The sequence below is a fragment of the Terrapene carolina genome, unplaced genomic scaffold, assembly GCF_002925995.2.
Source record: "Terrapene carolina triunguis isolate 2854851 unplaced genomic scaffold, T_m_triunguis-2.0 Scaffold96, whole genome shotgun sequence".
In the NCBI taxonomy this organism is placed as follows: domain Eukaryota; kingdom Metazoa; phylum Chordata; order Testudines; family Emydidae; genus Terrapene; species Terrapene triunguis.
The window spans coordinates 18,914,760-18,928,444 of NW_020664447.1; the positions used below are offsets into that span (position 1 = coordinate 18,914,760).

The 13,685-nt window shown below is 46.3% G+C and overlaps 1 protein-coding gene across 2 annotated transcripts in view; it reads right to left on the reverse strand.

Annotated features, from left to right (window-relative positions):
- Positions 1–7,696: 7,696 nt before the first annotated feature.
- The window catches only part of DHCR7 (7-dehydrocholesterol reductase), a 29,479-nt gene continuing 23,490 nt past the window's right edge, over positions 7,697–13,685 (reverse strand). For both annotated transcript variants that reach the window (XM_024205060.2, XM_024205061.2), the window contains 2 exons: positions 12,242–12,373; positions 7,697–10,101 (listed from right to left, as the gene is read on the reverse strand). In XM_024205060.2, the coding sequence (XP_024060828.2) occupies positions 9,637–10,101; positions 12,242–12,373 (597 nt within the window). In that variant the 3' untranslated portion in view covers positions 7,697–9,636. The remainder of the gene's footprint in view (positions 10,102–12,241; positions 12,374–13,685) is intronic.

A 13,685-nucleotide genomic window follows, 5' to 3' on the forward strand; every position in this document is an offset into this window, starting at 1 on the left:
GGGGTCGGCAACCTCTGGCATGCGGCTCGCCAGGGTAAGCATCCTGGTGGGCTGGGCCAGTTTGTTTACCTGCCGCGTCGGCAGGTTCAGCCGATCGTGGCTCCAGGCCAATGGGGACTGCGGGAAGCTGCGGCCAGCATATCCCTCGGCCCGCGCTGCTTCCCGCAGCCCCCATTGGCCTGGAGTGGTGAACTGCGGCCAGTGGGAGCCAAGATCGGCCGAACCTGCCGACGCGGCAGGTAAACAAACTGGCCCAGCCCGCCAGGGTGCTTACCCTGGCGAGCCGCATGCCAGAGGTTGCTGACCCCTGATCTAGACAATACCTGACAGGTGTTTGTCTAACCTGCTCTTAACAATCTCCAATGATGGAGATTCCACAACCTCCCTAAGCAATTTATTCCAGTGCTTAACCACCCGGCAAGTAAGGAAGTTTTTCCTAATGTCCAACCTAAATCTCCCTTGCTGCAATTTAAGCCTATTGATTCTTGTCCTATCCTCAAAGGTTAAGGAGAACAATTTTTCTTCCTCCTCCCTTTAACAACCTTTTATGTACCTGAAAACTGTTATCATATCCCCTCTCAGTCTTCTCTTCTCCAGACTAAACAAATCCATTTTTTTCAATCTTCCCTCATAGGTCATATTTTCTAGACCAGGGGTCGGCAACGTTTGGCACGCGGCTCGCCAGGGTAAGCACCCTGGCGGGCCAGGCCAGTTTATTTACCTGCTGACGCGGCAGGTTCGGCCGATCGTGGCCCCCACTTGCCGTGGTTCGCCGTCCCAGGCCAATGGGGGTGGCGAGAAGCGGTGCGGGCGAGGGATGTGCTGGCCCTTCCAGTTTGACTGTGAACCATTGATAACTGCTCTCTGGGAATGTTTTCCAACCAGTTATGTATCTGTCTTATAGCAGCTCCATCTAGGCTGTATTCCCCTAGTTTGTTTATGAGAATGTCCTGCAAGACTGTACCAAAGCTTTACTAAAGTCAAAATATACCACACCTACTGCTTCCCCTCTATCCATAAGGCTTGTTACCCGGTCAAAGAAAGCTATTAGGCTGGTTTGACATGATTTCTTCTTGACAAATCCATGCTGACTCTTACTTATCACCTTATTATCTTCTAGGTGTTGGCAAATTGATTGCTTAATTATTTGCTCCGTTATCTTCCCAGGTACTGAAGTTAAGATGACTGGTCTGTAATTCCCCTTTGTTTCCTTTTTTTTATAGATGGACACTATATTTGTCCTTTTCTGGTCCTCTGGAATCTCTCCTGTCTTCCATGACTTTTCAAAGAGAATCGCTAATGGCTCAGATATCTCCTCAGTCAGCTCCTTGAGTATTCTAGGATGTATTTTATCAGGTCCTGGTGACTTACAGACATCTAAGTTTTCTAAGTAATTTTTAACTTGTTCTTTTCCTATTTTAGCTTCTGATACTACCTCATTTTCACTGGCATTCAGTATGTTAGACTCCAATTGCTACTAACCTTTTTGGTGAAAACTGATTAAAAGTTGAGTGGTATCACTCTTTCACTGGTTCCAGGGCTTCCTGGGTTGTCCTTAGAATGGCCTTTCTCTTATGAATATGTAGTTTGGTAATGCATAGATGCATTAGGATTGTAATTCTTTCTTGACAGTTTTATTTTCTTTGGCTTTGTGGTAAGAGAGTCTTAGAACATCTTTAAGTTTAGAGTTTTCACTCTCTTATTCTGTTATTTTTTGTAGCTATCCCTTTAGTTCTATCAGGGTTTAATAGGACTTGAAATTCTATTTCAAATGAGACCAAACACATCTGTTTTTTCTTTAAAAGTCAGCTCTCAAAAGAGTCTTTTTAAATTAAATTCTTGTAGAGAGTCTTTAAGGTTAAATGATCAAAAAAGGTATTCTCTTTTCTTTTCAAATAATCTTTGGAGAGGTTCTTCTTGTCTTCATGAGTTTGGTGAGGGGTTGCTTAAGCATTGCCAGATAACTAAATTTTTCAATTAATATAAACATTCCTATCCTCAAATGGCTTATATTAGTAACCAGTTATAGCATCAAATGACCCTGCTACATTTATACGTAAACAGCTTACTGATCATATAACAATGATATCAGGCAGTTTATAAAGGCTTGCATTTAGTTAACATATTTGCAAGTATGCATTTCACCAAGGTGTCTGCCATTTCAACAGTTAAGAAATAAAAGCTTTAAAACATTTCCAGCCATACATGAAGTTTTAAAGATACAAGTAGAGATTTTCCTTTGAAAAGAAAGTGAGAGTTGGTATAGGCCCACTTTATGACCTATAAATTTATTACACTGATAACACATCCCCACACTTTTTTACAACCATGAATGTTTTTCATTGTTGTCTCTTGACCCAAGCTCCTTCCAGTTGCCATCTGTTTGTTTTAGCAATTGAATACTGAATATTTTGTACAAAGCACAAATGTCAATAACTGGTACATACATTAAACATAGCAAAAAAGGAAGTAGTATATAGTTAAAACAAGGTAGTTTAAAATGCAGCTTTTCTGAATTAGTATAAACACTTAGGGTAAACAACATCCTTAGCCATAAAACCATGTTTTTTTTCCTGACATTTGTTTGTCCTTAGGAGATAAGGTAGAAGCCTCCTAAAATTCCTTTGGTTAGCTTGGATATTCCATATAATTAAATAAACAAATATATATGCATGTGAGGTAACTTTCTCCAAGTACTATATGTACTTGATAAATATATCCTAAGTATAACAGGGTCTATCAGGCCTTCTCTGCCCCTTACTGGAGGCATCGGTGCCCTGACACCCCTCCTCAAGGAAAATCCTTCAGACCTGCGTACCAACAATAATCTTCCAGAGTCCTAGAAGGGCCTGAAGAAAATAATGACCAATCAAGAGCCAGCAGGCCAGTTAAGAAGGCTTGCTGCTCAATGAGAAAAAAAGACTACTTGGGCTATGCGACTAGCCCTTTTCTGTCTGGGAAGCGAATGTGGCTTACTGGGCCTTAGATGACGAAGCTGCAAAGGACTATGACACCTTGACAGCGGCCATCAATCCCAGTTTGTTGAGATCACCAGCAGGGCCGGCTCTGGCTTTTTTGCCGCCCAAGGGAAAAAAGGGCCCCGGCCGCCCCCCCCCCCTCCCGGAGCCCCGGGGGGAGGGTGGCGAGCCCCGGCGGGGGCTCCGCTCTCCCCCCATCGGCCGGGGGGAGGGGCCCGGGGCGGAGGGCGGCCGGAGCCCTGGGAGGAGGGCGGCGAGCCCCGGTGGGGGCTCGGCTCACCCCCCGGCGGCCAGAGCGCCGGGGGCAGGGCGGTGAGCCCCGGCGGGGGCTCGGCTCTCTCCCCCCCTCCCCCCGGCGGCCAGAGCGCCGGGGGCAGGGTGGCGAGAGGGCGGCTCTCCCCCCGGCGGCCAGAGCGCAGGGCGGGGCTCCCCCCGGCGGCCAGGGGGAGGGCAGCCAGAGCGCCGGGGGGGAGGGCGGCGAGCCCGGCTGTGGCCCCGCTCTCCCCGGCGGCCAGAGCGCCGCGCCGCCCCCCTCCAGGTGCCGCCCCAAGCACCAGCTTGGGTGCTTGGTGCCTGGAGCCGGCCCTGATCACCAGAGATTTACTGTCACTGGTTCCGGACAGAAACTTTCCCACCAAGGGCACGACCTCAGGCTGTGCAATGACTAAAGGATTGGGCCACCCACTGGCTTCAGCCAGTGTCCCACTCTCCATATGAGGTTGTAGAGTCTGTGTTATTCAAACAATATCTAGAGGTTTTGCCGACTGCCATTCAAACCTTGGTGCACCAAAACAACCCAGCATACTGAGAGCTGCCATCCAGCTCACCAAGGATTTTATGTCAGCAGATTAGCCCGGCCCCAACCTTCTGAGAATCAACCTGAGATGCCAGAAAAGGGCCAGGGAGCTCCTGGAGAGGGCCTGCTATAATGGGTGCCCTCATGGTGGACCCGAGAAAGCATCCTACAACACCACTGAAAGAGCCACGACAGAGCAAGCGTACGGAGTTGTGCCTGGGAACAGGTCAGGGAGCTTCCCTGCTGATTGGACAGTCATCTTTTTGCACTGTGGGAAGCTGGGGCAAGTAAGCTGCTTGTGCCATCCCAGGGAGTGTGATATGAAATGTGCCTTCATGGAATACTGGAGCCTCTTACATGAGACAGATGAGAACTGTTGCTGGGCAATTGTAGCTCCAGTAGAGCTAACAGACTCAGGGTGTTCCCCAACCCTAGTCTGGGAGACCCTACTGGATCTAGGAGAGCTATGGGAGGAGACCCAGTGCAGGTGACTTGTGCCCACAGGGACACACATACCTACCCCATAGCCTGGGTACATTTGAACATAGGGGATCAACCCAGAATGCTTCGGGTTGGTGTAACCCCCAACTTGCCATGGAAATAATAATCGGGAGAGACTGGCCACACTTCTCCTCACTACTACTGTGCTACTTGGAGAGCCCAGACATCACACTGGATTGATTGTTCAGCATTTTCCTGATTGCAGTATGCCACCCTCATTTGTCTGATGGCCCCTTGTAACCCAAGAAGACTCGGAAACAGCCATGACTGGTGGGAAAGCTTGGTTGCAAACAGTCTTGAAGGCTGATGAGCCAGCTGGCAGCTCAATAGGACCAGTTCGGGACAACCCTCTTCCCAACATTGACCCAATACTACTAGCCAGATCCTTTGATTTGGTCCAGTAATGCGGCGATGACATCCTTCAAGGAGTGTAAACCAGACTCGTGCTGGTTAATGGAACCAATGCTCAGGAGTCTCACGCCTCCCACTTTGAGCTGCAAAATGACTTACCTTATTAAGTGGAGAACACCACCTAGACAGGTCAGGTATGCCAAGCACTCCTGGTGTTCCGAAGCATTCAGAACGAGGTGCTATGACTGGCATGCTCCATTCCTTTTGTCAGTCACTTGGGCAGAGACAAAACCCTAGAGAGGATGCTGGCTAGATTCTTTTGGCCTAGGGTCCTGTTACCAGATTTGCCTGTTACTTTGGGGTACACTCATTTATTAGGGTTACTCTTCTGGGGGCGGGGGGTCTAATTCTATCAATTTACTGCTTGTCACTTGTGTTTTCATATGGAGCTCTACTTCTCCCTTATGCAAGTCCCCTCCCAATGGAGCTATCCTGCAGGACCTCGGTTCCCCAGGGCTGGTTTCCTCCAGCCCCAGAATCAGATGAACCCACACGTATGTACGTACGTATGTCTGCATGGACTGGGTCCATCAGCACTTTCAAGCTGACCCCTTATATGTCCCTGGACTCAGTGGGCTGGGTCAAGCAGAACTTCCAAGCTGCCACCCTTATATGCCACAGGTACCTCACCGGAATAGAGTAAGGCTGAGCAGGCTGGGTCGAACAGCACTTCCAGGCTGCCACCCTTATGTGTCCCTGGACTCAGCGGACTGGGTCAAGCAGCACTTTCAAGCTGCCACCCTTATATGCCCCTGGACTCAGTAGTCTGGGTTGAGCAGCACTTCCAAGCTGCCACCCTCGTATGTCACAGGTTCAGCACGTCCCTATCCCCACTTTCACTTACAATTGTTCTGGTAGTAACACACTTGATGAGCAAACCCCATAGTATTTTTGGGCACTACAGGAATCTTTAGCATAGGCAAGAGACGTGTTGCTGCAGAGTAAATGGGGAAGCTAAAAACACAAAAGAGTAAAGTTCAGAGAGAGAGGGTGGGCAGCAACCAGCTTAACCATAAAAGTTATTTATTGAATAATAGTGATAACTACACAAGGAGAGCCTAAACAAACATAACAGTTACATTATAAAAGATTACAAAAGTCATATATAGAAAACTATACCTGTTCAAACAAGTCAGGGTTAAAAAGTTATAACTGAGGTAGAAAAGAAAACAGAGAGAGAGAGAGAAAGAGAGCTGGGGGGTCTCACCACTCCATGAAGCTTGAACTGGTCGGGGTTCCCAGGTGATAGTGGTAGCTCAGGATCCTGAGTGCTGGACAGAGCCCCCAGCACAATCAGTCAGGAGAAGATGAAATCCCAGTGGAACTGATCCAGAGTTTGGATCCATGCATCAGAACACTTACTTGAGCATGGGTAGGGTTTTTTGTAGGGAAACAACTATGGGTCAAGGAAGAACCCTAGATTTGTTTATGGGTAAACTGATGACTCAAGGGTTTTCTTTAGGCTAGACAATAGGAGCTGATCACTCTTAGCTATGGGTGGTGTTCCCTCCAGGGAGCTCACAATGCAATTAGGCAGCTTCAGTATTTTGGATATCAATCAAGGATTCATTACTAGAACTGGTCTGATAACTGCTGAGCTGGGTGTGTGCAGGCATGGGTTCATTAACATCTGAAGCAGAGATCCCCCATCATGCAGTGCTTCCCTGCTTTTCTGGTCCCAGAGTTCAGTGCAGTTCTTGCCTTGGAATCTCTGTTCTCCATTCTGTATGCTAATGGAGATGCCTCCCTGTCCCATCTTTGATGCACATGAGGCTAGGGGAGTTGCCGTAATCCTATCACCCTTGTCAGGAGGGGTTTAGGTGTGTCTCCCACTGCCTTTTCATTGCTTTCTGTAAGTCTTTCCTCTAATCGGTTTTGGTTCAAGCAGAGGCTAAAAAGGGAGTGGGTACTTCATGAGTCAGACAGTCTGGATACTGCGCCCTGGTTCCCCAAGAACACAGAACTGACTGGTATCAGTCCACAAGGAAGTGGCAAACTTTTGTGGATCCTGTCTTGAGGGCCAATAAGGAGCACCTAAAGGACACCTTCAGGCTCCCTTCATCCCTTACCCCTTATAAATACACCATTTGAACACATAGGGCTAGAGATAGTGGAGACATAGTGGGGGAAAGTGCAAAGGGGCATTAGTACTTCTTGGTTGTAGAGGATTATGCAACCTGCTATGCTGAGGCTGTTCCCCTCCACTCAATAAATGGTCAAGGCCATGGCCAGGTTCCTAGTCCTGCTTTTCTCATGGGTGGACTTACCTACTGAAGTCCTCATAGATCAGGGGACTAACTTCACTTCCCTCCTACTGCAGAAGGCATGGCAGCTCCTTAAAATTATACCCCTCTGAACTTCAGTATACCATCCCCAAACTGATGGGTTTATCTGGATTTTTAAGCAAATGCAGAAGAAATTTGTGAAGATGGACACCAATGATTGGAATAAGCTACTCTCTCCTCTGCCATATGATAGGTGCCCCAGGCCTCAACCGGCTTCTTGCCCTTCGAGCTGCTATATTGCCAACAATCTTGAGGAATCCTGGACCTCCTTACAGAGGTCTGGGAAGAGCAGCACTCACACTCTCAAAACGTGTTACAAGTGTCTCAAGTGGATAGGACAGTTTGCAAAGAAGACTCACTTGTAGGCCCAACAAACCCAGGACCAACACTATAATAAAGGTACCTGGGAGAGGGATTTCAGCCAGGGGACCACATGCTGTTGCTCCTCCCCAGCTTGGAGAGCAAGCTCCTAGCCAAATAAATAAAGATATCCTATCTCCTAGAACTGGAAGGTCATTGAGTCCAGCCCCCTGCCTTCACTAGCAGGACCAAGTACTGATTTTGCCCCAGATCCCTAAGTGGCCCTCTCAAGGATTGAACTCACAACCCTGGGTTTAGCAGGCCAATGCTCAAACCACTGAGCTATCCCTCCCTCCCATTAACCAGGAACAGCGAACCGTGGCCACTGGGAGCTGCGAGCGGTCGTACCTGCGGACACTCAGGTAAACAAAGCGTCTCACGGCCCGCCAGGGGCTTACCCCGAACAAGCCGCGAACCAAGTTTGGGAACTCCTGATCTAGAGAGTGCCTAGCTATCAAATAGGCTGTGGGGGGTATTATGTAACTATCATTTAGAGGCTCCCTTTGACCTAATAACAGACAATATACCCATTAAATGGTTGCAAGTGATGAAGGACACAAATTCTCACATTATTCAGTGGTATTTGGCACTGCAACTATGTGCCTTTCCTGTGAGACACTGACTGGGTTCTCCGTACCTGAATGCAGACTTCTTTTCCAGGATCGGGGCTGAGATTGGGCCCTTGGGAGGGTGTGATGGGGGTCTCTCAAGTTGTCTTTCCCCGCTTCTAGAGACATCAGTGCCCTAATACTCCCTCATCAAGGAAAATCTAATCAGGCTACCAACAAGATAGTCCTCCATAGGCCTAGAGGAAATACTGACAGATCAAGAGCTAGCGGGGCAGTTAAGAACACTTGCCTGCCTCTTCTCAGTAGTGGAGTTGGGTGACAGAGGAGGAGAGCCTCAGTGCTAGCCTAGAAGCAGGCCAGGGCCTTGCCTTCAAGTGCTGAAACTAAGCACTTTCCTTTGATTGTTTTCTTCATTTAAAGGCATTGACAACCAGTTCTGAGTTTTGTTACTCAACTGTTTAGAGACTGATGCCAAGCTTACGGCACAGACCACCCTATGTCCAGCAGATGGCCTAAAATTTATGGACTAAGGCAGGGCGTGCCTGTAATATCAAGTTTGGCCCTACAGTGGGTGCTATGGAGCAGCCCCACCTCCCACTGTAAATGTCAGTAAAGGCACAAGCAAGTTTAATGACTTAATATTTCACAATTTTTATTATCACTTTTGCATTGCTATTGCAGTCTCTCCTCTACACCAGATTGCAAAGCCATCATCTCCTCATTTAAATCCCTCACCAAGATTAATTTATTTTGTGATGCCTTCAAGAACCTAGTTGACCAAGTCATATATTTGTTTGCTTATTGTATGAGTTAACTATTCATGTAAGTGGAGAACTTAGTATTTAATGTACACGCAACTATCACAGTTTTATTTGACAAGACATATGCTTATCGGCTTGATCACTTTTGCTTGCATACTGTATCTGTCTTTGCCTTTTTTAGGGTGTATACTGGTTAGGGCAAGGACTGTATTCACTCTCTTTGAACAGCTCTATCCCATAGTGAGGGATATTGTTCATGCAGTAATAGGTGGTCCAATGGAGGAGAGGACGCTCAGAAAGTTGGGGGGGAGGGGAAACATATCCATTGTTTTAAAAATGTATTTAATAGCATTGCTTCCCCCCCCCCCTTTCATCCTGAAACCAGGGTTTTAGCCTTTTTGGTTGTGTCCACTTACAGATATGATTTTGGTCACAAATGATAAAGATTCAAGTCTCTCACCTGCAGTGGAAAAAACTGTTTCCCATTATCAAATATTTGTTTAGAAACTAATTCACATTGCAAGCAAACTGTGCCAGACTAAAATCGAACATCTGGGCTACATCCTCCACAGCTGCATATTGGCGTCTCTATTGGCCTAGTTCCAGTGATGTCTGTCTATATCTGCTGAGGATCTTGCCCAATATTCCTTCCCTCACGCCCCCCCCGCCCCACCTTCATCTTTTTCATATAAAGCAACACAATGTGGGAAAGAACGCTTCAGGAGCTAGATTATAACAAAAGTTCTTCAGTCTTTAATTTCGGTCTTATGGAGAGCTGGCCATTTTAGTGGTGCAATGTTCTAAATAGCTACTGGGAACGTGTTACATTAGAAGGTGAAGAGTTATTCTTCAAACCACGCTTTCTCCCCCACAAGATGTTCTGCAGAAAACTGGAAATAGTTTTTGCTGGTGTCAAGCAGAGTGTGTGAACACCCCTGTCCTCAAAAAGGGGTATGTTTTGTCTGGAACTCTGTCTTAAAATACTCCTGGTATTAGTCGGTAAGGAACTGCAGTAGTGTAGCGCTTCCAGTCCTTGCCGTATTTGCTGGAGCAACGGTGTTCATCCCTGATGCAGCGGTGGGTCAGCAAAATGGTCATGTAAATGATGTAGAAATAAGGCAGGATGTGCCCAAAGCCACAAGTCAGGCAGTATGCCAGGGAGCCCATCAGGTCACCTGTGTAGTTAAAATGGCGCGCCACTCCCCAGAATCCTGAAATCATCAGCTTGCTGTAGTATTTGGTCCCATCCACTGACGTGTAGGAACATTCAATATATTCTGGCTTCTTACCCCAGATCTTGCAGTTCCCATCTGTGCGACGGAAGAGATCTTTTTGGTGGTTGGTCATCCTGAAGATATAATAGCCAACCAGCCCCAACAGCAGGATCCCAACTGCATTAGCTGTTGAGAGCTGTACAGGATGGTAAACTAAATATAAACCCTGCAGAGTGAGGAAGAGTTAGAGGTTTCAGTGAATTTCAGTAAACAAATGTTTCCTCCAAACTGAGTGGCACCCCCTTTGCCTGGAGGATGCTAGACTACTTCTCTAAGCAAGTGGGGACCCAGGGTAGAGGAGAGGATCAGTGTGAGTAGGGAAACTTGCAAGACTCCAGACCCACACTACAAATTTATGGCCATCTCTCCAGGTAAAGCCACAGGTGGTTCTTAGAAAACCACCCATTTCTCTCACTGTGATGGCATTGTAGGTGACTGTAGGAACAACTCATATGTACAGCATTAAAAGCTCAGGCAGCAAGTAGCCTGCGGGCTGTACTCTGCTACCATGGCATTCAGCTCAATCTTGGATGGCACCAGTGATCTTCACACCCCAGAAATAATAAGCTTTCTGGTGAAGCTTCCTGGGGACAAGGACAAGAGAGAGGCTAGAATGGTGGGGGGTGTGCACTGGGGAACAAGAAATAATTAGAAATAAAAAACAGAGAAGAACTAAAAAACCCTAAAAAAAATACACAAAAAGACAGTGAAAAACAAGAAAGATGATGGGGGTTGGATGGAGAGGGGGAAGGAAGAGGACAGAAAATGAACAGAAAAAATAAGGAAGATGGTAGGACAAGACAAATAGTAGGACATGGTGCTTCGAGACACAGCGGGGCCCCTATCCACTAAATCATCCCAATGTCGGGGTGTGACAGAATGCATCCCTGTATTCACACTCTACACACTCTTGTAATCACCTTTGTACAAAGTGTGCCTTGTAAGGTATCATGTGAAAACTCATAATTTGCTGGTCAGCACTGCCCTGTTAAAATATGTGTGGCAACATTGAATGTGAAGTTATAAGATTCCCCTTATGTTTCAAAACACGTTTCAAACTCCACAGCCGTGCCCAAGCAAAAGTTGGCAAACAGGTCTGTCCTAAACAAATAAATGTGTGTGCTGCTTAATTTGCATTTAAGCAGTAAATAGAGTCATCAAGCAGGAAGGGAAGACAAAGGAAATTCAAACAGTTGAAAAAACCAGCAGGGAATATCCACAAAGACTCTTTGGCTCCTGGGTCTCAGCTGGAAATGTTTTTCCACGTGGGTAACTGTAACTATTAAAAAGGAGGAACAAATATTCAAGGCACCCCTATCTCTACCTCTGCTTATCACATTCACTGCATCTGAAGAGACAAAGGAAACAGGCACTGGACTCTGGGGGAAGGGTCCTGACCTAAAGGGTTTGGTCAGTTAGACTGCTGAAAGCATGTACTGAGAAAACAAACTACATTAGATTCAAAGCACAGTTAAGTAAGGCACCAGGAGGCATTATATCTTTGTTTTTCCTGTAACCATTTCTGACTTTTATGCCTCATAATTTGTACACAAAATCTCTCTCTCTGTAGTAATACACTTATTTTATCTAACCCAGTGTGTTCAAGTTGAAGTGTCTGGGAAATGCCATTTGGTAACAATTTGTGCATGCATATTATTCCCTTAAGGGAATAACAGGCTCAATATATCTGTACTGTCCAGGAGAGGGCTGGGCAGTACAGGACATACATTTCTGGGGAAGATCTGGGACTGGGAATGTGTTGGGATTACCTTGTGGTAATTTTTAAGCCTGGTAAGACCCAAGATGTGGCTGTCTGTCTGCAGCACACACCCAGACATAGCTGGGAGTAAATTACCGGTACATGCTGGAGGCTGTTTCTGAGCAGCAAGGCATTGTAAAGGGCACCCCATGTCACAGGGTGCCTAACAAAGGAATGATAGCTAACAGTAGTGGTTCCAATCTATTACATTACTCAACTAAGTTTACCTAGAAGCCATTTACACCTCTACCCTGATATAACACGACTCGATATAACACGAATTCGAATACAACACGGTAAAGCAGTGCTCCGAGGGGAGGAGGGGGAGAGAGCGGGGCTGCGCACTCCGGCGGATCAAAACAAGTTCGATATAACGCGGTTTCACCTATAACACAGTAAGATTTTTTGGCTCACGAGGACAGCATTATATCGGGGTAGAGGTGTATTTAGGGTGCTAGTCATGCTGCCGGGGAACACATTTTTAGGATTACTTTTAACATCTTCTGCTTCCATGAAAATGCTATTAACAATACAATTGTATTTTTACCTGCAGAGTGTAGAGGTAAGGCAGCCAAACGCAGTCTCCCCAGCCCAGGTACCATCCAAAATGATCATGGCAGATATCAATAGTTTTCAAATACCAAGCTTCATTCCAGAAGAAGTCCAATACATAAATACCCTGGAAATAAATGTCTTGTGCTTAGAACAATGCTCTGTTGCTATTAAAACATCTGTCATAGTCACCCAGTCTCACTGTACTAGAATCAGGCTGCTGGTTTTATCTTGTGGCAACAGCCTGATAATCTTTCTGCATTTTTACAATGGCAAAACAGAGTATTTTTTAAAATATTACCACAATTGTACTAATGCGCACATGTATAATTGGAATTCAGTACTTTCAAGGTGACTGCTAAACCAATGTTAATGTTCCTAGCTTATTACTTATTAGGGCCAACCCATTCTAGGCAGACAATAGTAACAGCACAGCCCTGCTGTGGAATGGAATGTGATGTTTGCAGGCAAACAAAACCAACTTAAAGCCACAGACACCCTTTAGGCATCTCACTGTACCTAGATAATGTTGATCATCTGATCATGAGATCCAGTGCTAACGTAATGTACACAAAGGCACAGTGGTGCACTTCAAGACACATTTGAGTGTTAGTCTTTGACTTTGTGTTGGTTTTAAGTTAGATCCTTAATCTATGTAGTTTGTCAGCTTTTACCCAACGGAGATTTCAACATATCCTGGTCACAGCAGGACTGCCAACAGCCACAGCAGGAGATGGAGTGACTTCCTGGTCTTTCAGCCCATCTCCTTATTCCCCAATATGGACCAGAATAAACTGCTCTGGTCCAGTCGTCTTGATTCACATGCCCAGGACCAACAGCTTTCAAAGCCTCATGGCTTGTCTACACTCCTGCTTAAGTCGATGTAAGTTACGTCGCTCAGGGGTATGAATAAGCCCCCGAGCGACGTAACTTACATCGACTTAAAGCGATGTCCACACTAGCATTATGTCGGAGGGAGATGCTCTCCCATTGGCATAGCACGTTTTCACCAGACACGCTACAGTGGCACAGCTGCATTGGTGCAGCTGCGCCGATGTAGTGCGGTAGTGTAGACTAGCCCTTAGTCTCCTGGCTGTTCTCTTTTGCTATGCTCTCATCTGCCCCCTCCTTTTTTTTGGTCAATCTCATGCCTTTGTCTCCTCTCTGTTCCAGTTCCTGCCTACTCCTTTCCAAAACCAACCACCTCTAGAAACATCTATTTTATCATTAGCTATCTCACTCAAAAAGCCATGTGATGATTTTAGGCTCCCAAAGCCATTCTAACATCTTTGGTGCCACATGGCTGAAAATGATAGCAAGTTTTTTAAAAATTGAAAAAGTTCTGTGCCTGCACAAGGCTGGGATTCTAGCTGGTATCAGCCAATATCAGTCCTCAGCCAATGAATCCAAATTATTAACCTTTTTTTTAAAAAAGCGTG